This window comes from Mirounga angustirostris, unplaced genomic scaffold (assembly GCF_029215605.1).
Source record: "Mirounga angustirostris isolate CCGP_5_RB_7025 unplaced genomic scaffold, mMirAng1.0.hap1 SCAF_9, whole genome shotgun sequence".
NCBI classification, from domain to species: Eukaryota; Metazoa; Chordata; class Mammalia; order Carnivora; family Phocidae; genus Mirounga; species Mirounga angustirostris.
In genome coordinates, this window is record NW_026991717.1 from 4,385,704 (window position 1) to 4,410,553 (window position 24,850).

Consider the following 24,850-nt stretch of genomic DNA (forward strand, 5'->3'; position numbering starts at 1 on the left):
ATCTGGAGAGTCACATCACCCTCACCTGCCAAACCCAGAAGAGTGGTGGGGGCGGAGGAGGATGTGTGTGTAGAGGAGGGAGAGAGGCTCTGGACAGGGATAGAGGGGGGCCATATCAAGATGGGGTGACATTGCAATATTGCTGGTGAGGTGGCTTTTTTTAAAAGTTTTTATTTAAATTCCAGTTAACATACAGTGTAATATTAGCTTCAGGTGTACAATATAGTGATTCAGCACTTCCATCCATCACCCGGTGCTCATCAGGACAGGTGCCCTCCTGCATCCCCATCACCTGTTTCCCCCATCCCCCGCCCACCTCCCCTCTGGTCACCATCAGTGTGTTCTCTAGAGTTAAGAGTCTGTTTCTTGGTTCATCTCTTTTTTTTTCTTTGTTAGTTTTCTTAAATTCCATATATGAGTGAAATCATATGGTATTTGTCTATTTCCGACTGACTTATTTCACTTAGCATAATACTGTCTAGCTCCATCCTTGTCATTGCAAATGGCAAGATTTCATTCTTTTTTTTTTTTTACAACTTCCATAAAAATGCTGGTGGTATTCTGATAGGGATTGCATTAAATGTATACATTGCTTTAGATAATATAGACATTTACACAATTCCATTGTGTATATATACCACATCTCCATCCATTTATCAATCAGTGGACACTTGGGCTGTTTCCATAATTTGGCTATTGTAAATAATGCTGCTATAAACATGGGAGTGCATGTATCCCTTTGAATTAGTGTTTTTGTGATCTTTGAGTAAATACCCAGTAGAGTGATTGCTGGGTCATAGGATAGTTCTATTTTTAATTTTTTGAGGAACCTATACTGTTTTCCAGAGCGGCTGCACCAGTTTGCATTCCCACCAACAGTACACGAGGGTTTCCCCTTTTCCACATCCTCACCAATGCCTTTTGTTTCTTGTGTTGTTGATTTTAGCCATTTTGACAGGTGCGAGGTAGTATCTCATTGTTATTTGATTTACATTTTCCTGATGAGTGATGTTGAGTCTGTTGGCCATCTGGATGTCATCTTGGAAGAAATGTCTGCTCATGTCTTCTGCCTGTTTGTTGATTGGATTATTCATTTTGGGGGTAGTGAGTTTTTATAAGTTCTTCATAGAGTTTGGATACTAACCCTTTATCAGATATGCCATGGGCAAATATCTTCTCCCATTCAGTAGGTTGCCTTTTAGTTTTGTTGAATATTTCCTTTGCTGTGCAGAAGCTTTATATTTTGATGTCGTCCCAGTAGTTTATTTTTGCTTTTGTTTCCCTTGCCTCAGGAGACAGATCTAGAGAAATGTTGCTACAGCTGATGTCAGAGAAGTTACTGCCTGTGCTCCCTTCTAGAATTTTTATGGTTTCGGGTCTCACATTTAGGTCTTTAATCCATTTTCAGTTTATTTTTGTGTGTGGCAAAAGAGAACAATGGTCCAGTTTCATTCTTTTGCATGTTGTTGTCCAGTTTTCCCAACACTATTTGTTGAAGAGACTGTCTTTTTTCTATTGGACATTCTTTCCTGCTTGTCAAAGATTAGTTGACCATAGAGTTGAGGGTCCATTTCTGGGCTCTCTGTTCTGTTCCATTGATCCACGTGCCTGTTTTTGTGCCAGTACATACTGTCTTGATGATGACAGCTTTGTAATAGAGCTTGAAGTCAGGAATTGTGATGCCTCCAGCTTTGCTTTTCTTTTTCAAGATTGCTTTGGCTATTCGGGGTCTTTTGTGGTTCCATACAGATTTTAGGATTATTTGTTCTAGCTCTGTGAAAAATGCTGATGGTATTCTGATAGGGATTGCATTAAATGTATACATTGCTTTAGATAATATAGACATTTTAACAATATTTGTTCTTCCAATCCATTAGCATGGAATGTCTTTCCGTTTCTTTGTGATAATTTCAATTTCTTTCATCAGTGTTTTACGGTTTTCAGAGAGGTGGGTTTTTTTTTTTTTAAACAGTTCTTTGACCAGATTTATTTCTGGTGTATCGTCATTTTTGTCGGTTTTGCATAAGATATATCTTTAAAGGAAATTTTTTCAGTTATAACACATATACAGATAAGTGCATACATAAATTATATGTGTACAGCTCAGTGAGTTTTCGCAAAGTGAACACAACCATGTAAGCATCACCCAGATGAAAATATTAGAACATCACTGGTACTCCAGAAGCTTCCCTCATGTCCTTTTAAGTTGTCACCCTGGTGAGTTTTGTTTTATTTTCTCTCTTGATTCTGCCCTTTGTCTTTTCCTCCCATAATCTGTTTTCTTATCTTTCGTCCTCAGAGGAGCCCCCCACCTGACCCCATGCAAGTATTTGCCTTCCATATCAGCTTTGCTTTTCTGGAACTCTGTCTTCCCCTCCTCACTGTCACGATCCCCACCCACTGCTGGGGACCACCACCCCTCTTAGAGACTCCTGACCCTTTCCCAAAGCACAAGGAAGTGGATCTGATGGTCCTTCTGGGGCAGCCCTGCAGCCTGTGACCCATTCCCAGAACTTGGTCAACCCCACATCACAGGAGGACCCACAGAGAATGTGGGCAGAGAGCTCCTGAAAAACTGTCAAGCCTTCTGGGATCTAAGGCAGTGTCATTAAGCCCATCAGCATTCATCAGGGTCACTTGCCTCATTCCATTTTCTGATGTAAATGTGACCCGAAAAGGGAATCCCCAGTCCATGGAGGGTTTGTGACAGATGTGACTTACACGAGATCTCCCGTTTATTGGTTGTGTTAATCTGGGAAGTTTGGGGGCAGGCAGAAATAACTTTAATAGAATGGGTCTGCCGTGACCCACTTGGCAGCGCTCAGACCAGGCAAGGAGACAGACTTCTGGCTAGGGTCCAGTAAGTGTAGGCTTTCCCCGGAGAGTTGCTAACCCTTTGTTTTAACATGGTATGTGGGGCGACTCCTGTGCCCCCCCGTGGATGAGCAGTACCACCTACATCATGGGCTTAATTCCTCGGGCTTCTGTTTCTAACTCTGTTCCATTAATTTACTTCTTTGCTCAATATCTCCTTGTTTCATGTGTTGTAATTCTACAATTAAGTATTTCATTATTTAACAGGGCTAAATCTCATTGCTCTTCATTTTCAGAATTTTCTTGGCTGTCTTCGTAGGATGAGTTTCCCACACGAATAGCCCTATCTAGTTCTAAAGATATTCCTGTTGATATTGTGACAAATGTATGTATTAATTTAGGGGTACTCGACATCTTTTTTTTTAAATACTGTAATTATTTATTTGAAAGAAAGAGAGAGCACACACAGAGAGAAAGTGAGAGGGAGAGAGAGAGCAGACTTCCCGCTGAGAGGGAGCCTGATGCGGGGCTCGATCCCAGGATCCTGAGATCATGACCTGAACCAAAGGCAGACGCTTAACCGACTGAGCCACCAGGCACCCCAAGGGTATTCAATATCTTTATATTGACTTTTCTTAAATATAAGAACAGAATGTGTCTTATTAAAGCTTGCTTTTCTGTGCCTTTAGAAATTCTTTTTTTTTTCTTTAGACATTCTTAATGTTTTTTTTTCTTTTTAAAGATTTTATTTATTTCTTTGAGAGAGAGAGTGAGAGAGAGAGCGCAAGAGGGGGGAGGGTCAGAGGGAGAAGCAGACTCCTTGCTGAACAGGGAGCCCGATGCGGGACTCGATCCCGGGACTCCAGGATCATGACCTGAGCCGAAGGCAGATGCTTAACCATCTGAGCCACCCAGGCGCCCAAGACATTCTTAATGTTTTTAATGCAGATCTTGCACACTTCTTCAATAGATTTCTAGAAATGGCATCTTTTTGGTTGCTGCTATCAATGGGATCTTTAAAAATCCATTATGTCACCTGTGAGGTTGTTTGCGTATATAGGAAGGCTGTTGATTTTATTTTTTGTTAATTTTGTAACTAGTCATCTTACTGAATTTTATTACTCATGTTCACTTTTTCCGTTGATTCTCTTGGGCGTTGTAGGTGTGCAATCATGTTATCTGCAAGCAACAATAACTTTACTATGTTATATTTATTATGGGGATTAGTATGAAAGGAGAGCCCCAGTACAGCCATGAGTTAGATTCTTTGCATGGAGAATGTACCAGAGGGACCTTTTTTTGTCCATTATCTCCTTCTTTACCCTCTCTGTGTCCTAGGCTTTGGAGATTTGACCCTGCCAGCTGAGGGCCTTATTAACCATCCAGAGGAAGGGCTCGGAGCCAGGTGAGCCCACATTGCTGGTCCCTGTGACAATCCAGGGCCTGTGTCCTCGAGGGCGCAGATTAGACATCTCAGGATGCTGTGACAACACTTGAAGGATGAACAGGAGGTCTTCCAGCGAGCGAAGGGGGAGGATGTTTAGGCTCAAGGCAGGGCACGCCCCATGGGCATGTGGACCTGCAGGTGATTTGGAAGTGCTGACGGGAATACAGCAGGGCACCCTCTGGTGAGGAGCAGGGCCAGGTGGTCCGGGCTGGTGGAACATTCTAACACACCTGGAGTGCGTTTGATGGGGGACGGAGCCAGGGAAGGTCTTTGCGATGGGTGGATCCTGCCTTACCATCTACCGAGCTTGGGGCCAAGCATTTCTCTTGGCTCTGTGTGATCGATGTTTGGAGGGGTTCAAGACCCAAGGTAGATAAACTAGTTAGGGCATCCTGTGAGACTCTGAAATACTGTTTAAATAGCTATAAAATAAAGTCTGGATGGTTTGTTTTCATTCAAGTCAAACAGAAGTCGGAATAATAAGAATTGTGAGGTTTCACCAGATTCATAGCAGAACAAGCCTGGAGCTGAGCATTGCCATTGCAAGTGAAGGATTATGATAAATTAAAACATCATTTTTCTTTTTTTCCTTGCAAAAAGTTATCATGCTAGTTCTTTGCAGAATTCTCTTACACGGAGCCAGAAATTGTTCCGAGCAGGAGTAGTGTCTCTGCTGAGTGGGTTTCATATTCCAAACATACATATGTTGCACAGTGTCTAATTATTCTCGGGGACAATTACTGTCAGGTTCCAAAATGTGTTCAATGAGCAGCAATTGGTGTTTATTCAGCTCTAAAAAGACTATGCGAGGGAACAGTAGGCTATATTGTCTGCCTAAAGAAACGTTTTGCCATCTGGAAACATCTGCTTTCTATTTAAAGCACTGGAGAAGGAATGGGAGTATTTTTGAAATACACTCCCTAAGCATCGAACACCAAAGAAAGGAGAATAAAATTGGGTATGAAGGTAGTTTCTGTTCTCTGATACACACTCTCTTCAGCTTTTCCCTGCTGGGAGGGAAAGGCGGCTTCCTGGGTTGGAAAGTTCTGCTTCTCTTGAATTTTTCTATTTATACTGATTTGTACACTTACAGGAACTGACTCCTGTGTCCTAGTTCCAGCATTTTTGCTTTTTCAGGTGAGGCAAGATGATCTCTCAGAGCTGGGGTCTGCATTTCTGAATTTTGTGTGAGGTTTATAGACTTCTCTGATTTGTTCATCACGATGTAAGGATTTGTGGTATATAGTAAACTTTCTATGAAGGTCAAGGTATTAGTTCTCTTTTGCTGGGTAATAAATCGCCACAAACTTAACAGCTTAAAACAAAACACTTTCTCTGGATCAAGAGTCTGGGCATGGCTTAGCTGGATCCTCTGCTTCTGGGTCTCTTATGAGGCATCATTAAGGTGTCAACGAGGGCTGGGATCTCATCTGAGGTCTCAACCGTGGAGAGATCTGACCCCCAAGTTTCCAAGTGGTTGTTGGGAGAATTTCAGTTCCCCAGGGGGTGTTGGGCGGAGGGCCTCAGTTTCCCTCTGGCTCTTGGCTAGAGGCCACTCTCAGTTCCTGCAAGTGTGGGTCTCCCCAGCATGGCAACATGCCCCATCAAAGCCATCAAGAGAGTCCAGAGAATCTGCTAGCAAGGCAGACATTATAGTCCTGTGTAACTTACTTGCACAATGACATCCCATCACCTTTGCCATGTTCTTTTGGTTAAAGCAAGTCACAGGTCCCTCCACCACCACCACCATGCTCAAGGGGAGAGGATTGCATGCAAAGGGCATAATTACCAGGAGGTGGGGGTCATTGGGAACAACATCAAAAGCTGCCTCTTATAGCTATTATTTCAGAAAGAGAGTGTAGCATAATGATTAAGAGGGAGGGTGACCATGTCACTTGGAACTGCTTTCACATCCCGGATCTGCCACTTACTATGTAACCCAAGGCAGGTCCTTGGCCTCTCTGAGCCCCCATTTCCCCACCTGTACACCTCCCCCAAAGGATCTTTCTGATCCTAAAGGAGAGGTCATGTGTAAAACCTGGCAGATGGTAAGTAGTCAGTAAATATTAACTACTGCCCTTTTTTTTTTTTTTATCATTTCCCCCCCCTTTTCTTTAAATACCATTAGATTTTTTAATTTTAGAAGAATTAATTAGAACTCCCCACTGGCCTCAGATGTGGTTATTCATGTGGAAATCTCAGTATTATGAGCAGTTTCCTGGGCACAAAGCTGCAATCAAACTGGCCCTGGCTTGCCCAGGACTGAGGAATGCAGGTCTTTGGTCTCCCTTGGTACTCGTCCTCAGAAGGGGTAACGGGGCCTGACCCTGGCGACCCGGGCTGCAGCCCCTGAAGGTGTGGCCAGCTGGGCTCACGGTGCTCTAAGGACATCCTTGCATTCGGGCTGGGGTCCCCAGGGTGATCCATGTAGCTTTGGTCCATCCCCAGAGCCGAGCAGGCAGATTTGGAGATGGAGTGTCCTCATGTCTCTATGTTCACCTTGACCTGAGTCATGCCACGCAGATGACTCTTGGCCTTTGCTTATCCCTGGTCAGGAAGCTCTACCATCTCTCGTCTCCCTGTCCTTCCTGCCCTATCTCTGGTCCCTCCGCTTCCCTCACTTCCTCTCTCCTGCAAGGCTCAGGGACACAGAGTGCTTGAAGTCTGTGCTTGGCCACACAGGCTTCCCGCCCCCAGTCTCTACCCAGAGCACTTCGCCTCCCCACTCTTTGCACCCCCAAATCCTGTTCTTGGTTTCACCGTAGTCCCCTTCAGGCTGTGGGAGGAAGTTCTGGAGTCATTCAAAGTTAGCTGTGTCTTTCTGGAGGAGAGATGCTGGCTGTAGGCTCACTTCTTCCATCTTTTTTCTAGATCATCTGATAATGTCTCATGGGGGTATCTCCCCAGCTTCTTTGAGGATCAAAATCACCTGGAGCTTTTGTTAAAAACGGAGGTCCCCAGGCCCCTCCGTAGAGAGCCAAGTTCCTAGGTGGGGGGAGTAGGTTGGGGCCCAGAAACTTGTATTTTTATGAAGTGCCCCAGCTAATTTCCATCAGAGGTTTAGGAAACACTGGTCTAAGGGCGCTAAACCCCAGGCCCAATCCCTCTTGCTCAGTGTGGAGGACGTGAGGGCAGGTGTGAAAGCCAGGCCCCTTCCCCAGTGAGGGCTCCTGCCTGACCCGTGGGCCCCACCTGTTAGTGCTCTGTAGGAGAGAGGCAGAGAGACTTCAGCACAATGCAATAATTTTTTTTTTTTATCGAGGTATAATTGGCATATAACATCATGTTAGTTTTAGGTACACAGCATGATTCGATATTTGTATACATTGCAGAATTTCTCTCAAAATCTTTTCTGTAGTTACTGTCCTTTCAATCAGTGCCTTCTCTTGCATCAGCAGGAGACTTCCATGTGAGCAAGTGTTTTCCTTTATGGTGCTGTACTTAGATGATTAGCAAACTGTGGTGCCTGGGCTCGTGGTAGCACAGCTGGGGGATCCAGATGCCAGACGTCCCCACGTGGATTTGATTAGGAGAGCTTGCAGTCACGTGCACACACGCTCCCCCACAGGCTGGCCCCTGGTGACAGCAGATGCTGGAAATCGCAGTGAGAATGTTCCTTTTGTTTCTACACCCTGTCACCCTGTGGCTGGAAGGGTGTCAGTTTAGGATCGGGCGGGTGGGTGAACCTAATCACGTTCAAGGGAAGACAGTCGTCCTAGTAATCCACATCCCCAGAGACCCTTGTCCTGTTCTGGGACCTAGGAGGGAAGTTTCGGGGGTGGGGGGGAGCGGGGGCAAGGAATGCTTCTGTTGGTTCTTCTGGAAGGCTGGCCTCTTGAACCTGCTTCATTGAGTTAGCGCGAATAGCATGCCCTTGGCTTTTCGTCTCCTGGAAGAGTAGTTATGAAAGGGTTTCTGCACTTGTCTGCAGCCACAATTGCTGCTTGATGCTGATATTCATTGCGATACTCAGTATTCTTTGCATGAGGCTCAAATAGTAAATTGCTTTTCTAGGAAGAAGTTTCTCTCCTAAGAAAGAGTTTTCTTTCCAGTAATGAGCCTTCTCTAGGCAGAACAGGTTCATAGACTGCTTTGCCTAAAACCACTCCATCTAGAGACCAGACACTTAAAATTCACTTTCTCCCTTTGATTTTTTTTTTTTTTCTATCCACATGGGTGTCCTCTTCTTTTATGTCACCCCTTTGGACATCGTAAGGATTTTAAAACTTTTAATTTGTCTGAGTTACCTTTTGGTTTTGTTTTTATCTCTAGTAAATGCTTATTAAATCTGTAGCATTTCGTGAACGATGGGGCCACTTTTACATCCTGGGGGCTTCCCCCCCCACCATGTTATCGTATTTGGAACAGTTGAAGGATTTTTGAGCCAGTTTGCCTGAAGACCCTTTCTTTAAAATTAAGTCTTATTTTGTAACAGCTTTGTGTTTCATTTTATGTTCCTTTGTGAGGTAGATACCTTAGAGTGTGAAATGCACTGTAATCCGTTTCAGTTTTTTATCCACCTGCCTTATTTCTTGATGCTTATTGTCAAGATAGAAATAATTCTCCGCTTTCCAGAAGAAACCTGGATAGTGTGCCCATTTGGTTCACAATCACATTAAGAAATTTACAGGCGTGTGGAGCAAAAGAGCAACAACCATACAGAGGCAAGAATAGCTAAAAGAGATGGATTTCCCGAATTAAACTCCTAAACCTCAAAAGGTTTATAAGTTGGAAACATAAAACTTTAAGGCTCGGTCAATGACAAATGAATGCGTCCTGGGTAAAATGCTGTGAATTTGAGAAGTACTTACTAGACATATAATTATGAAGTTGCAAATGGATTGCAAAATCCTAAAATTGTGGCAGAATCCTCCAAAATAAATGCATCGCAAAATCCTGAGAATGCCAGCAGGATGTCAGAACAGGACCAGGATGCTCGACAGGACGCGAGGACACTGGACGAAGGGCAGCATTTAGAGCAAATTGCTCATTATGCCGGTTGCCTCTAGCCCGGGTGGATTGGGTGTCCGTAACTCCTGTTCTGGAGTCTCTTCTTCCCCTTTTTCTTATTTTAATTGTCCTCATGCATATGTATCTCTCCCAATAAGCTATTAAGATCTTTGGGGACAGCAGGGGGTGGGGCGAGAAGTCATAAATGATACATGAAGTCCTGTTCTTTCGGCTCATGCACCCTTCTCTCCTCCCGCAGAGAACAGCCCATCTTCACTACGCGGGCGCACGTCTTCCAGATCGACCCCAGCACCAAGAAGAACTGGGTGCCTGCGAGCAAGCAGGCAGTCACCGTTTCCTACTTCTACGATGTCACCAGGAATAGCTATCGCATCATCAGCGTGGATGGAGCCAAGGTACCACCCCAGAGGCTGAGGTTAACATTCCCAGGCACCGCCTTCTCATCAAGAGCCGTATGATACAGGGGCGCCCGGGTGGCTCAGTCCGTTAAGCGTCTGACTCTTGGTTTCAGCTCAGGTCATGATCTCAGGGTCCTGGGATCGAGCCCCGTGTCGGGCTCTGTGCTCGGTGCAGAGTCTGCTTCAGATTCTCTGGCCCTCTCCCTCCCGCTCACTCTCTCTCTCTCTCAAATAAAATCTTCGAAAAAAAATCAGTACGATAGGTTTCAAAGTGGAGGGGAAAGGATGTACCCAAATCCTGCTGCTTTAACACAAATGTTACTCTTATAATCATGACGTTGGTTGGTATGATCACACACCCTGCTTTTTTTTTTTTTTCATTTAAAATTACGGCAAATGGGAAAAAAAAAGATTTCCCTGTTACCACGTTGTCTTCGTAACTAGTATTTTAATGCCTGTGTAACTGTTCCACTGAGGGCCTGTAATGTCCTTAATCTCTCCCCTCATGGTTGCATTTGTCAGTGGCTTCCAGTTTTTTCCTGTTCTAGGTAATGAGCATCTTTATACAACAAATACTCCCATTCATTCATCACATACCTATTGCTTTCTTTTGGGTATTTCCTTAGGATCGATTCCTGGAAGGAACACTGTAGGCCGAGATAGTAACTGTTTATTCATGGCATGTGATGGATGTGACCCAGTTGCTCCCTGAAGAGTCCGTTTATCCAGCATGCATGAGAATGCCGGCGTATTATACTCCTCCCAGCACTGGGTATTATATCTAGTCTGGTTTTGATGTTATTATTCCTGGAAATCAAATTTGATTAAGAGATTTTGGAGAATTTGTTGAAATACATTTTTTCCCAGGTACTTGTATTATTCTGCTGTCTTCCTTGATATTTTTTTTTTTTTAAAGATTTTACTTATTTATTTGACAGAGGGAGCGAGAGAGGGAACACGAGCAGGGGGAGTGGGAGAGGGAGAAGCAGGCTTCCCGCCGAGCAGGGAGCCCGATGTGGGGCTCGATTCCAGGACCCCAGGATCATGACCTGAGCCAAAGGCAGACGCTTAACGACTGAGCCACCCAGGCGCCCCTTACCTTGATATTTTTGTCACATTGCTCTGGGGGCAGAATAAAGAAGGGATATCAACAGAAGGATCACCAAGTTAACAACAAACAAAGAGAAAGTAGATTTGATGCTGTATAATTTATTTTCTGTCTTTAATTGGTGTTCATCCAGCTGGAGAATTTTACAATTGACATTATCTGCCGTCACCTGAAATTCAGTGTATCTGGGGTGCCTGGCCCCACAGTTGGTGGAGTGTGTGACTCCTAATCTTGGGATCGTGAGTTCAAGCCCCATTTTGGAGGTAGTTTACTTAAAATAGATAAATAAACAAAGTCACTTATAAAAAAAGAAAATGAACTTCAGGGTATCTGAAGCTAAATTCCCCTATTTGCACCCCAAACCACCTCCCCATTTTCATTCCGTATCAATTTGGGCTTAAAAAAGAGAAGGAGGGCGCCTGGGTGGCTCAGATGGTTAAGCGTCTGCCTTCGGCTCAGGTCATGATCCTGGAGTCCCGGGATCGAGTCCCACATCGGGCTCCCTGCTCAGTGGGGGGCCTGCTTCTCCCTCTGACCCTCTTCCCTCTTGTGCTGTCTCTCATTCTCTCTCTCAAATAAATAAATAAAATCTTTAAAAAAAAAAAAAGAAAAGGAAAAGCACAAATTCATTCCCTTTCTAGCTGGTCAGTGAGCCTGCTTTTGAAGTACCTCACATTTATGCCTAATGTTTTGTTTTAAGACCATAACTTGTCCTGAAAGTCTTTTTTTTTAATTGAAGTATAATTAAGATGCAGTGTTATATTAGCTTCAGGTGCAGTGTATTCAGCAATTCTCTACCTCACCCAGTGCTCATCGTAAGCGTAGTCACCATCTGTCACCAAACATTTTTACACTATTATTGACTATATTCCCTATGCTGTACTTTTCATACCCGTGACTTATTTATTATTTTATAACTGTAAGTTTGTACCTCCTAATGGCCCTTATATATTTCAGCCATCCCTCCCACCTGCCTCCCCTCCGACAGCCATCAGTTTGTTCTCTGTTTTTTGTTCGTCTTTCAGATTCCACATATGAGTGAAATCATATGGTATTTGCCTTTGTCTGACTTGTTCTACTTAGATAATACCCTCTAGGTCCGTCCATGTTGTCGCAGATGGTGAGGTCTCATTCTTCTTTATGCCTGAGTGATATTCCATTATGCATTTATGCACATGCACTTTATCCATTCATCTGTGGGTGGATGCGCACTTGGGTTGCTTCCCATACATACATACTTTGGCTACTGTAAATAATGCTCAATAAACATAGGGGTGCATCTCTTTTTGAATTAGTGTTTTTGTTTTCTTTGGGTAAAGACCTAGTAGTGGATTACCGGATCATAGGGTAGTTCTAGTTTTAATTTTTTGAGGAAACTCCATACTGTTTTCCACAGTAGCTGCACCAATTTACCTTCCCACCAACAGTGCACGAGGGTCCCCTTTTCTCCATATCCTCGCCAACACCTGTTATTTCCCATCTTTTTTTTTTCTTAAGATTTATTTATTAGAGCAAGTGCATGAGCGGGGTGGGGGTGGGGGCAGAGGAGGAGAATCCCAAGCAGACTCCCCACTGAGCACGGAGCCCAACATGGGGCTCCATCCCACGACCCTGAGATCATGACCTGAGCCGAAACTAAGAGTCAGGTGCTTAACGGACTGAGCCACCCAGGTGCCCCTCTTGTCTTTTTAGTAGTGGCCCTTCTGACAGGTGTGAGGTGCGCTACCTCATTGTGCTTTCAATTTGCATTTTGCTGATGAGGAGGGATGTTGAGCACTTTTTCATTTGCTCAAAGCTTTTAGTTACTTTCTGACCGGCTCCCCCCTCCTGCCTGTAGGCCAGCATCCCTAGGCGGTCAGAAGCAGGGGAGTGGGGCATTGCGCAGTAGAATGGGGCCTGGTTGGAGGCTTCTTGCTTCTCTCGAGCCACAGAGCAGAAGGCACAGAGAAGGCGTCCCTTGCAGTGTCCTCTGGGGAAGCTCCGAGAGCCTACTGGTGCCTCCTGATCTCTTGACGAGGCTCCTTGTCTTAAAACAAAATTCCCCCTTTCGGCCGTGTTCTCTCAGCATAGTGAAAACTGCAGATAAAGTTGGCTGGGCCCCTCGATCCTCTGTCTCTTGCTTCCAGTTGCCACAACCCTTCCTCCTACGCAGAAAGGGAGCCCAGAAGTCCTCACTTCACAGTTGAGGTCAAGGATAGGCAGTCACCCGGGCAAATTCACACTGCCGACGAGGCTTGGCAGGCCGGTTCCTGTGGCCGGTCCCTAGGACAGCAGCTTGCTGGCGCTTGGGTTGGACCTGGCTGCCTCCGGCTGGTAGAGGAGCTGTCCTGACCTGACGTCTCACAAGCAGTGTGATCTTCTTCCGTGTTCAGATAGCAATAGCTGGTCTGGCAAATACGTCTAAAGAGAGGCAGGGGCTGGTTTTCTCTTCTAAGCAAGCAGGATGAGACGTGGCAGGGTTCTGGTGCGTGCGGAGCAAGTGTGAAAGTGCCTGGCGCCTAGTAGGTAGGCAGCTCGGGTTTGATGAGTGAATATCTGCAAGGTGGCCATCATCATCATCATCATCATTATCATTATTATTATTATTTTTTTAAAGATTTTATTTATTTATTCATGAGAGACAGAGAGAGAGAGAGAGGCAGAGGGAGAAGCAGGCTCCCAAGGAGCAGGGAGCCCGATGCGGGACTCGATCCCAGGACCCTGGAATCATGACCTGAGCCGAAGGCAGACGCTTAACCATCTGAGCCACCCAGGCGCCCATTATTATTATTATTATTACTGTTATTATCTTCTGGGAGACATGGTGATACCACAGTTCAATTACCTCTTCCCTTCTCTGTGCTTCTGAGCTGGAATCGCCTTGCCTCTTGCCAGGATGTTCTGATAGGGGTGGTACATCAAGCTGACCTGCTTTCTTTTATCTTCAGATGCTGTCATTTCATCTGCTGTCCTTGAGCTGGGTTTGCACTTCCGTCAGTTGCGTTATCCAAGGATATATTGGGCTTAAATATAGATAAAATGATTTTCTTCGAGAAAGTGCCTTGGTCCTGTTAGCTGGGCTTTTAGTAATGTGTCGAAGTGCCAGCCGCTGTATTGTCCAGCTCTGCAGTTTCTGAAGGCTGTGTTGGGGTGTGAGCCAAATGAGCCAGCTAAGAGACATCAGATGGATGTGTGTGTAGGCAGGGGCTGACCCCAGAGCTGCAGAACAGAGCCAATTCAGGGTCGGTGTGGGGGACCTGTCGAGTTATAGAGTCGCTTACTTAGAGTGGGAACCTCAGCATGGGAGCCACTGGAATTCAGAGATGGAGCCCGAGGATCTTGTCCACCCCTCCTGGCATTCCTGGAGCCCACCCAGGGTTCCCACCTTACTGCTATGGTAGAGGGGCTGTGACAGGGCCTAGTTCTGCAAAAGGAGGTGCCTGTGAGGGAGCAGGAGGTCCAGCGTGGTGGGGATGTCGGGACCTTCGTCACTGAAGTACTGTGACTGACACTCAGGGCAGGGGTGGGTGGGCAAGTTTCTTGCTGGGAGAACCAGAGCACAGAACACCAGATGGCGGTCACCGCTTTGTCCTAGGCCTTCGATCCCAAATGTTGATCCGGACTGAGGTGGCCGAGGGTCAGATGTCTTCAGCCTTTGGAGCTGTCTTGGCACAGGACTTGTACCTCTGACCTTGGGCAGGTCTCGGGCCTGGGTCCTGCCTCTCTCCATTGGCCTGGCCAAATCAAGTCCATGGCCTTGAGCCTCTTCTTTTTTTTTTTTTTTTTCCCGTATGCAACAGATTTATTGGACCTCAACAAATGTTCTTTTAACAAAAATTATAATTTTAAATACACCTCCAAAAGGGGCCTCATTAAATCTTATGCCAGTCCAAGTATTTAAACAAAATTCGAGTTAAGTGAGTCTGTTGTCTTCCGTTTTCTTATATAATTAATCAGGTGAAAGCTCATCTTTAAAATGGAGTTAGCAGTTGTCTCAAGAAATACTTATTCTTCATTCTTATTTTTCTTTTTTTTAATTTGATTTTATTATGTTAGTCACCATACATTACATCATTAGTTTTTGATGTAGTGTTCCACGATTCATTGTTTGTGCATAACACCCAGTGCTCCATGCAGAATGTGCCCTCCTCAATACCCACCACCAGGCTAAGCCATCCTCCCACCCCCCTCCCCTCTAGAACCCTCAGTTTGTTTTTCAGAGTCCATAGTCTCTCATGGTTTGCCTACCCCTCTGATTTCCCCCCCTTCATTTTTCCCTTCCTACTATCTTCTTTTTTTTTTTTAAACATATAATGTATTATTTGTCTCGGGGTATAGGTCTGTGATTCATCAGTCTTGCACAATTCACAGCACTCACTATAATATTTACCCTCCCCAATGTCCATCACCCAGCCCCCCCCATCCCTCCCACCCCCCCTTCACTCCAGCAACCCTCAGTTTGTTTCCTGAGATTAAGAGTCTCTTACGGTTTGTCTCCCTGTCTGGTTTCATTTTGTTTCATTTTTCCCTCCCTCCCCCTATGGTCCTCTGTCTTGTTTCTCAAATTCCTCATATCAGTGAGATCTTTTGTTACTTGTCTTTCTCTGTTTGACTTACTTCGCTCAACATAATACCCTCCAGTTCCATCCACGTCGTTGCAAATGGCAAGATCTCATTCCTTTTGATGGCTGCATAATATTCCATTGTATACATATACCACCTCTTCTTTATCCATTCATCTGTCGATGGACATCTTGGCTCTTTCCACCGTTTGGCTATTGTAGACATTGCTGCTATAGACATTGGGGTGCACATACCCCTTCAGATCACTACATCTGTGTCTTTGGGGTAAATACCCAGTAGTGCAATTGCTGGGTCGTAGGGTATAGCCCTATTTTCAACTTTTTGAGGAACCTCCACACTGTTTTCCAGAGTGGCTGCCCCAGCTTGCATTCCCACCAACAGTGTAGGAGGGTTCCCCTTTCAGCCTTGAGCCTCTTCTCAGTGCCCCTCAGCCAGCTGCCCCTCCCACACGAAGAAGGGGATGTGCTCAGTCATAAGCTGCTGGTGTGCAGGGGTCTTGGAGGTCACCGGGAGCAGCGACCACAGCAGCCTCAGCCGCTGAGTCAGCCGCGGGCCGCCCGCGGCACACGGGCTCCCCATCCAGGGAGCAGGCGAGCCAGCAGCCCCGGCAGCTGTCGCTCCACTCCAGGGCACAGCAAGTTCCCAGGCCCCATCCAAGCATTTGTCACGCTCTGCTTGCGGAAGGATGCAGAAGGCCTGGCCTTCCCCTAAGAGCAGTCAGTGCTGTTCGTTAGAGGAGAAGCCTGTACGCAGACCCGTTCGCCATTCTTCTTGAAATGCGAGGCATTTTCTTCTTCTCAGGGAAAAGACTTCGGTGTCCGTCCACCTGCTGCTGAAGGCACGGCTGGGCGGGAGTCACATGGTGCATCGTCGCAGCATCGCTCCGACTCGGGGGCGTTATGTGGATCCGTTTCTGCGCATGAGGCGCCAGGGCCCTGCACGGTCTGAGGACTGGGGCCCAGGCCCGGCTCATCGCTGGAATGGCAGCCCCACGCCAGACTGGGCCGCGTCGCAGAAGGGGAAGGGATAGGCACTGGGCGACCAGGCCAGACCCGGGCACGCCCTCCCCAGCCCTGCGGCAGCTGTGCCGTGGCCCCAGGATGCTGGGCACGGGTCGAGTCCACGCCACGAGGGACCCGGGACCCAAACCTCAGAACGTGCCCCGTGCGTGGCCAGATGGGAGCCACACGAGGCCACCTCGCAGCGCCCAGCTTCCCAGAGCAGCGGTGTGAGCCGTGCCATCTCCACCAGCCGGATGATTTGTGGCGTCTTGGGGCAGAACAGCCAACCCCACCGTGAAGGCACCCTGCCTTCCCAGAGCATTTGTTGATTGAGCCGCCGGGGCCCTGGGTTGCATTGCGCTGTTGGCGTCTGCAGACCGAGCTCAGCGCGGCCCTCCTCGGGTGAGAGTGCCTCGCCTGCGGTCGTCCCTCCCCCAGAGCAGGTGTTTCTCCCCGGGGCTCTGGATGGCTCTGCTGCCCTTGCGTCTGTTATTTATAGGATCACAGAAACCTCTGTGGGAAGAGCCCTCCGAGGTCATCCATTCTGCACATACTTAGCCGCCGAATCGGGACTGTTTGCAGGATGGAAGCATCTGAAACCCTGACTCGGTGTTTTCTTCTGGGAACATGCAGTTGCTTTCAAGAGCACAGCCAGGCCCCCTCCTCCGCCTCGTCCTTATGGTTTCCTCTTTCGGATCAAGCAGAGCACCTTCTGTTAAGGGAGCCAACATATGGAAGGGTCTCGCACACAGTAGGTTTTCAGTGGATGTTGGTTTCTTTTCTTCCCTGAGTGTGGTGTAAAAGAAAAGAAGAAAAAAAGCACCCATGAGTCGCTACTCTGGAAGCAGGCGACATGTCTGTCCCTCAGTCCCAGCGTCTTGTAGAAAATTTTAGGGTTTTCCCCCTTGCATCCCTCCGGTTTGGGAACGACTTTCCTTGGAGAGGAATGCAGGGATGTCTCCCATCTTGTGCCGAGCGGCTTCCTCTGAGTCCAGAGCCGGGGCTGGAGACTGGAGGGGCCGGGCTCTGACTTCTTCCACGAAGCTCTTGCTGACACACGTGTGCATTTTCTGAGAACTTAGTCCCAGCGGCCTGTGGGAGCTGGGGCTTCGACTAGGGAGTCTTTTTCTTTTCCTCTGTGCAAGTTCCCGAGATCACTCACAAAAGAGGCAGGGGGTGTGTATAGGAGACAGGAGCTCCCACTGACGCCTGTTCCCCAGGATGTTTACATGCAGCATCCTTCTGGGCTTCACCCTCCCCCCGAGACTCGCCATCACCCCTCCCCCACCACGCTGACTCATTCTGTGGGATTTGCCGCCCACAGAGCACCCTCCTTCTCATCACCCAGGACCCCATTAGTCTTGTTCCCTCTGGATCATCCCCACTGCCTCCTGAACTCCTTCCCCTGCTCTTCCTTGGTGCTGCCTTCTGCCCAGGCCTCTCCTCTTGTTCCTCTGTCCCCTCCCGCTGGAGAGACCCACCACTCCTGGAACCTCCTTTGTCCCGAACACAATTCCCCAGTGTCCTGAGTGCAGGGCTCCCCACCTCCTCTTTTCAGAAACCTTTGCTCAACCGTGAAGATTGGCCTCCCTGACAACTTTGTCAGACTTATTACTGTCTATCTTACTGTTTAATGCCTGATAATAAAGAACACGCTCCTCTACCCGCCTGCCCCATGGAGCGTCAGACCTTTACGACTCCTTCCGAAGTCCCTTTATGGGCCTGTCCCTAATTATATGCCTCTCAAGAGGGTCCCACTCTCTTGAAATTTGTATTAAGTGGTCCTTTCATTTTCTTTACGGTTTTGCTGCCTGTGTGTGTCCTTAAACCAGAGGTTGGCAACATTTTTCTCTAAAGGGCCTTAGAGTAATTTTTTTTAGTGAACTGCACAGTCTCTGTCTAGCTATTCAGCTTTTCTCTCGTGGCAAGAAAACAGCCGTAGACCAATATGGAAATGAATGGGTGTGGCTGTGTGCCAATAAAACTTTATTTACAAAAATAGAACACAGGCTGGCTTTGGCCTGTGGGCTGGAGTTTGTTGACTCTTGCCCTAAATAATATATTATTTAGTTTTGCCTGTTTTTGACCTTTATATAAATACAATCCCGCTGGTGACCCATACTGTTTATCTCCTTTTGTGACTTCCTTTTTAATTTTTTTGCTTAATGTTGCTGTTTTTTTCCCCCAGTGTTTTTGAGAAGTCATTGATCTACATCACTAAGCTTAAGGCGTATGGCATGACGGTTTGATTTTCATATATTGTGAAATGGGTTCCTCAGTGGGCTCAGCCACCATCCATCATTTCATAGAGATACAACAAAAAGGAAGAGTTTCTCCTTGTGGTGAGCATTGTTAGGGTCTACCCTGGACACCTGTCCCATCTAGCACACGTCGGTGTTAGCTGTAGTCCTCACGTTGTACATTCCATCCCTAGTATTTTACCGCAGGACGTTTGTACCTTCGACCACCTGCCAACACTGTTTTTGTGATTCGTGCATGTTGGTGGCTGCAGCCTTGGTCCGTTTTCGCTGCAGGATAGTATTTCGTTGTATGAATATACCAGTTTACCCATTCCGCTGGTGGGGAACATTTGTTTTTGCAAACACCGCCGCTGAGAACATTCTGGTTTATTTCTCCTGATACACCTCTGCAAAGATTTCTCTTACGTGTGTACTTAGTGGTGGAATTGCTGGGTGGTAGGGAATGTGCATCTCTAAGTTTATCAGAGAAAGCCACATTGTTTTTCAAAGTGACTTTACCAATCTCTGAGAGCTCCCGTTGTCCCATGCCCTTGCCCCAGCCTTGGTGTCATCAGACCGACCGTGAGTTTGGTGAGTATAGAATGCTAACGGCAGTGACTCACCCTACCTCATTCTCTCCAGGCTCACAAGAGAGGGCTCCGTTCATCAGCCCAGAGCTGAGCTGAGCCTCCCTCGGGAGCCATGTCCTCCCTGCACCCCAGGATGTCCCTCCCGCACAGCTGCACCAGGCACTCCCCTGAGCAGACAGAAGAGCTTTTCACGGGGTTCTGCCTTCTTTCGCTCCCTCATGCAGGCAGGGGAGAATGAAAGAGTCTCAAGAGAAACAGAAGCATTAGGTGGGTTCCAGGTACAAGAGCAGGTAGCCAGAAAGGATCTGGGCGCCTGGGAGAAACATACCCAGAAGGAGCATATCCTTGGAAGCCTCCGTCTGCCCAGGAGACTGGTCAGCACAGGATGAGGTTCCCGTGTTGGTGGGAAATGAAGGCAGGAGGCTCTGGGCTTGAGCATGTTTGACAGCTTGATTGCTCCCGCTGTCAGTCTTGCTGCTTTTGAGAAGGTCAGCGCACCAGATGTCGTGGCATGATAAGTGGCCCGTTGTATCTCTGATTATAGACATGGGCTCGCCAGTGTGGCCTCGAGATGGTTTAGACCAGCTACCTCTGGTGAGCCGTGGCAACATAATGGGTAACGTAGACGTGCATGATGGCTTTCCTTGCCCTTTCTTCCTCTGTTCTGAATCTAGAAAGTTCTAGAAGCCCCAGAGCCTTTGCTAAGCTGTCAGGAGACAGCCAAGGTGTTTCATGGTGCAGGGAACCAGCCTGAGGGATTGCAAGAGCAGCACGGTGAGGGGGGTGGGCTTGACCCCCAGCTTGGGGGATGCTGTAGGCTGTGTTCGGTAAATGCCCAGACCCCCTGATGCTGGTGAAAGAGGGAGGGTAACCGTGCTGGACCAGAGTCAAAGCAATCCTACAGCAGAGCGGGCCTGTCAGTAGGCAATGAGGGGACATTGTGCTCCCCCTCTGCAATATTCTGATGAAGAGTTCCTGGAGGAATGGAAATTTGTGTTCTAAGAGTGAATAGACCTTCTGTCTGCCCTTGGTCTGTGGTAGTGAGTGCCCAATGCAGGTGTGTGGGTAGGAGGAGCCCGTGGAGGTGGGGGTGAGGAAGGCACTGGGGTGGCTGAATTCTGGACCCTTCTCTTATGAGACAAGAGAGTAAGGTTGGGGGGAGTATCAGGAACTAAATCACAGGCTGGGTGTTCTGACACCTCCCCACTGACACACTTGTGCATGGGTGACAGAAGGGGAGGACTGAGCTGGGCGGTTGGTTAGGGGTCTGGGATCTTTGCTCAGAGTGGGCACTGGGGGTTCTGAGGAATGTCTGCAGCTGATCGGAGCCACCCACTGGAAGTCATACTAACGAGCCAGATTGGTGCCTCGCAGTACAGTTTTGCTTCTTGTTATAAATAGCAATCTGTGCGAGGTTGCATTCTTCCCACAGCAGAAAATGTCACCTGAGACACATAGTAAATTGCATCTCTTCAAATTTTCCCAGAGTCAGCACTTCCGCTTTTGAGTAAATTATATACATTCCAGCACGCAGCGGTCCTTCTGGCGGCTGAGAGCAGAACCCAGACAATGACAGTCGAAAGGTGTTGGAGAGGGGCGCCTGGGGGGCTCAGTCGGTGAAGCATCTGCCTTCAGCTCAGGTCATGATCCCGGGCTCCTGGGATCAAGTCCCCAGGTCAGGCTCCCTGCTCAGTGGGGAGTCTGCTTCTCCCTCTGCCCTCTGTCCCCATCACTCGTGCTCTTTTTCTCTCTCTCTCAAATAAATAAAATCTTAAAAGAAGAAAGGAAGGCATTAAGAAAACCATAGAAACACCATGGACACAAGGGACTAAAATTCCAGAGCAGTGAGGACTGCCAGAGATGATTAGAGCACAACAGGCTGAATGTTTCTGAAAGGTCGAGTAAAATTGCCCTCATGTTTACAGTGCTTAGAAAGCGAAGACCTTGCCAAGGGGTCTGGAAAAGAACAGCAAAGGCATGAAAGCCCCAGAGAGAGTGGGGAATCAATGCTGGGCCTCTCTCTGCCCCCTCCCCTGGGGAGGGCACTCGCCGATGCGGGAGGAGCTGAAGGCTGAAAATCCATGCTTGGCCCCTGGGAAAATACAGATCAGCAAGGATTTTGGAGCTTGAGTGACAGAATTGTGGATGAGCGGCCCCAGACACATGGGCAGTTTCTCCTTCGAAGGTTTGCCGAATTTGGTGGTTAAAATTTGGGAGGCTACAGAGCAAAGCTGAGGACCTCTGACGAACAGAATGGAATCCCCTAAAGTCTTTCCTGGAAGAAGAGATAAAGACCTGCCAGGGTCCCAACTGAAAGCCCTAGTGGGCCTGCTCTAAAAACAGAGGTGAGGCAGAGGCAGAGCGAGCCTCACCAGAACAGAAACCGGGCCCTGACCCAGCTCCGTCCCTGAGCGAAATAGGGATTTCCTATATTCCCTACTTCCCTGCGGACAAAAGGGGGAAACTTTCTCTTGTAGGCAATAATGTCACATGGAATCCTAACAAGTTCTTTCATACCCATTTCCCACCGTACAGTGAAAAAGGACTGGACCCCTAGAAAGGCAAGACCATATGCCTAGAATCAAGAGAAGCAAAACCCAGATTAGTAGGAGCAGGTTCCAAAATAATCCAGACATTAATAGAGTCAAAGAAATGGAGGGGAAAATGGACAAAGTAGGTGACAGGAAGGAGGATATCCCCTCAAGACTTCGAATGTTTTTTTTTTTTTTTAAAGAATCAAATGGACATTCTAGAACTAAAAAAATGCAAAGTCTAAAATTAAGAGTTCAGTGACTCGGTTTAGCAGCAGATGGGCTATATCAGTAGCCAGGATTGGTGCGCTGGAGGACAGACCAATAGAACATACCCAGATTGAAACAGAGAGGACCAAGAATCAGGGTGAAAAACTGGTAAGAACATAAACCGTGTTGGATGCGCTCAGGAGGTCTAGCATTTGTGTACTTGGGAGTCCCAGAGGAGAGGAGAGAAGACGGAGCAGAAGCGATATTCGTAGAATGGTTGAGAATTTTCCGAAAAAAAAGAAAATCGAGTCTACAGATTTGAGAAGTTGAATGAACCCCCAAGCAGGATACAGATTTAGCTCTTGAAACCAGTTAATCATTGCTTTGTAAGTAGTACATACATTATTTTCCTTTTAACCACTTACAAGTTGTGTGACCTTGAACATGTTATTTGACTTTGTTGAGCCTCAGTTTTCCCATCCGTGAAAATGGGGATGAGATAGAAGACTGTATGAAAAAGTGCCTTAGGAAGTATTCATTGCAAAGAAATACCAAGGGCCCTTGCCTTTATTATTCCAGCCTGACTGACCCGGGACAGCGTGTTTGGGGCGAGCTTCAGAGTTGTGTCCTATACTCTGCTCCGCCTCTGTCCTCTGCCTTTCAAGAGGGCTTTGGGGAGGGGATGTGGAGGCTGCCCTCGAGGCACAAGTGCACAAAGATCTAGAACGAATCCAGGTTTCTGAATGAGTCTGGTGATTGCTTTGCCCTCCCAGGATTCTGGTAATTCGGAGCTGACGGGGGTTGGCTTTCTGGGATCGCCTGATCCACTCTGATCCAGCGCCCCGCCACACGCCTGCCCTAGGCCTGCTTTGATTCCACCGTTTCAGTCCCGCCCGGGGGGCTGAGTCAGACCCCAGCCAACCTCGTGGTCCCAGAAGCATTCCTTTATGCTTGCCCCCGGTTTAGGTCGCATTTTCCACGCCCCACTCCCCTGCCCCCATCTCTGATAGTGTCAGGTGAGGCGGGCAGAGCTCTGGACCCGCCCTGCTTGCATCCAGTTATCTGAAAAATGCTTGATCACGTGTCTTCACTCACGTGGACTTTGGTCTTCTAGGAGTTACCACGGTCAGAGGGAAAGAACCCGGAGTGCGGTGGAGGCATCGGGATCTCGCGGGTGGGGACAAAGGGAGGTCGTCTGGTACAGAACGAGAAGCATGTTGTATAGAGGTTCCGAGTTTTATCTCTAGGCTCTGCTCCTTACCAGGTCCTTTTCTCCTTCGGTGACACGGAGGGGACGGTCCCCCCTCACAGGCTCACTTGGGCTGATACAAGTAAAGCACTCAAGACGTGCTCGATGAATAGTAATTGCTGCTCTTAGTATTAACTTCCAGAAGTTAGTTTGCCACATAAACAAGGTTTATACTTGAGCTAATGCCTTCTTAGAAAACTCAGTAGGGGGGCGCCCGGGTGGCTTAGTCAGTGAAGCGTCTGCCTTTGGCTCAGGTCATGATCCCGGGGTCCTGGGATCGAGTCCCGCATCCGGCTCCCTGCTCCGTGGGGAGTCTGCTTCTCCCTCTCCATCTGCCTCTTCCCCTGCTCGTGCTCTCTCTCTCTTTCACTGTCTCTCTCAAATAAATAAAATCTTAAAAAAAAAAAAGAGAACTCGGGCATTTTCATATACACATAGCTTTGATACCTCTGTTTCTAGAGGTGACTCTAACTCCCTGCCTGGCTCTCTTTATTAGTTAAGGTAAGAATCTGTGTCCAGAAGTTCTGTCCTTCAGCAAAATAATTGAAGTTCCTACCATGGAAAGCCAGGCCATGCTAGTCAGCGTCTTCTCTTCCCTGTTTTATCAGTTGTAAGTGTTCAGAGTTGACTGTTGAGAACGCACATTTCCTTAATAAGTAAAACTGCTAGTAGGTTCACCCTTTAGAATATTTACAGGCACACCTCAGAGATACTGTGGCTTTGGGTCCAGACCACTGCAGTAAAGTAAATGTCACAATAAAGCGCGTCCAGTGAGTGCTGTGGTTTCCCGAGGAAGTATAATCGTGGGGCGCCTGGGTGGCTCAGTCGTTAAGCGTCTGCCTTCGGCTCAGGTCATGATCCCAGGTCTTGGGATCTAGTCCCGCGTCGGGTTCTTCGCTTGGCGGGAAGCCTGCTTCTCCTTCTCCCACTCCCCCTGCTTGTGTTCCCTCTCTCGCTGTGTTTCTCTCTGTCAAATAAATAAATAAAATCTTAAAAAAAAAAAAAAAAAAGAAAGAAAAGAAATGCTTTATTGCAAAAAAATGCTAACTGTCCCCGGAGCTTTTGGTGAGTTGCAGTTAGCAATCACAGATCACCATCACAAGTACACTAATGGAAAATGTTTGAAATATGACAAGAATAATCCAAATGTGACGCCAAGACACGAACTGAGCGAATGCTGTTGGGACCATGGCGCCAACAGACTTGCTTGACGCGGAGTTGCCACAGACCTTCAGTGTGTAAAAAGTGGAATTATCAGTGGCGCTTCGAAGGGTTTCTGCCAGAGTGAGCCTATCGTTGATTATTTACTAGCACTTACCAGTCGTTCGGGGATTATTTATTGACACGTCTCTCCCCTCTTCCTGACTTCCTGCAACGGGAGGATCGGGAACCCTGACTCATCCATCTCTTGTCTTTGGTGTTTGGTGTTTGCCTGACAGGTAGATGCTCAGTAGATATTGAGGCGTGAACATGCCATGTGCTGGATATCCTCCTTTTACCCCTGCAGCTTCATTCTGCGCCCTTGCTGCCCTGCTCTGGTCTCCGAGAGGCTGATCTGCAGACTCCAGCCCTGGGTCCACGGGGCCTCTGGCTTCTGGTTGGGGCTGGCTGGTGGCAGGAGACCACGGGGGAGAAGCGAGGGTATTTGTTCCGCCGGCTCCCCACCGGTGGGACGCTGTGCGTAGACGGGTATGTCAAGACAGCCTGCTCTCCGTGACTCTGGCCTTC

The 24,850-nt window shown here is 47.5% G+C and overlaps 1 protein-coding gene across 3 annotated transcripts in view; it reads left to right on the forward strand.

Annotated features, from left to right (window-relative positions):
* The window catches only part of HOMER2 (homer scaffold protein 2), an 88,460-nt gene that overhangs the window by 37,831 nt on the left and 25,779 nt on the right, over positions 1-24,850 (forward strand). For 2 of the 3 annotated variants that reach the window (XM_045899317.3, XM_054513277.2), the window contains exon 2: positions 9,471-9,627. In XM_045899317.3, the coding sequence (XP_045755273.2) occupies positions 9,471-9,627 (157 nt within the window). Of the gene's footprint in view, positions 1-4,152; positions 4,220-9,470; positions 9,628-24,850 lie in introns of all 3 variants that reach the window. The other variant, XM_054513278.2, reaches the window with a different exon arrangement.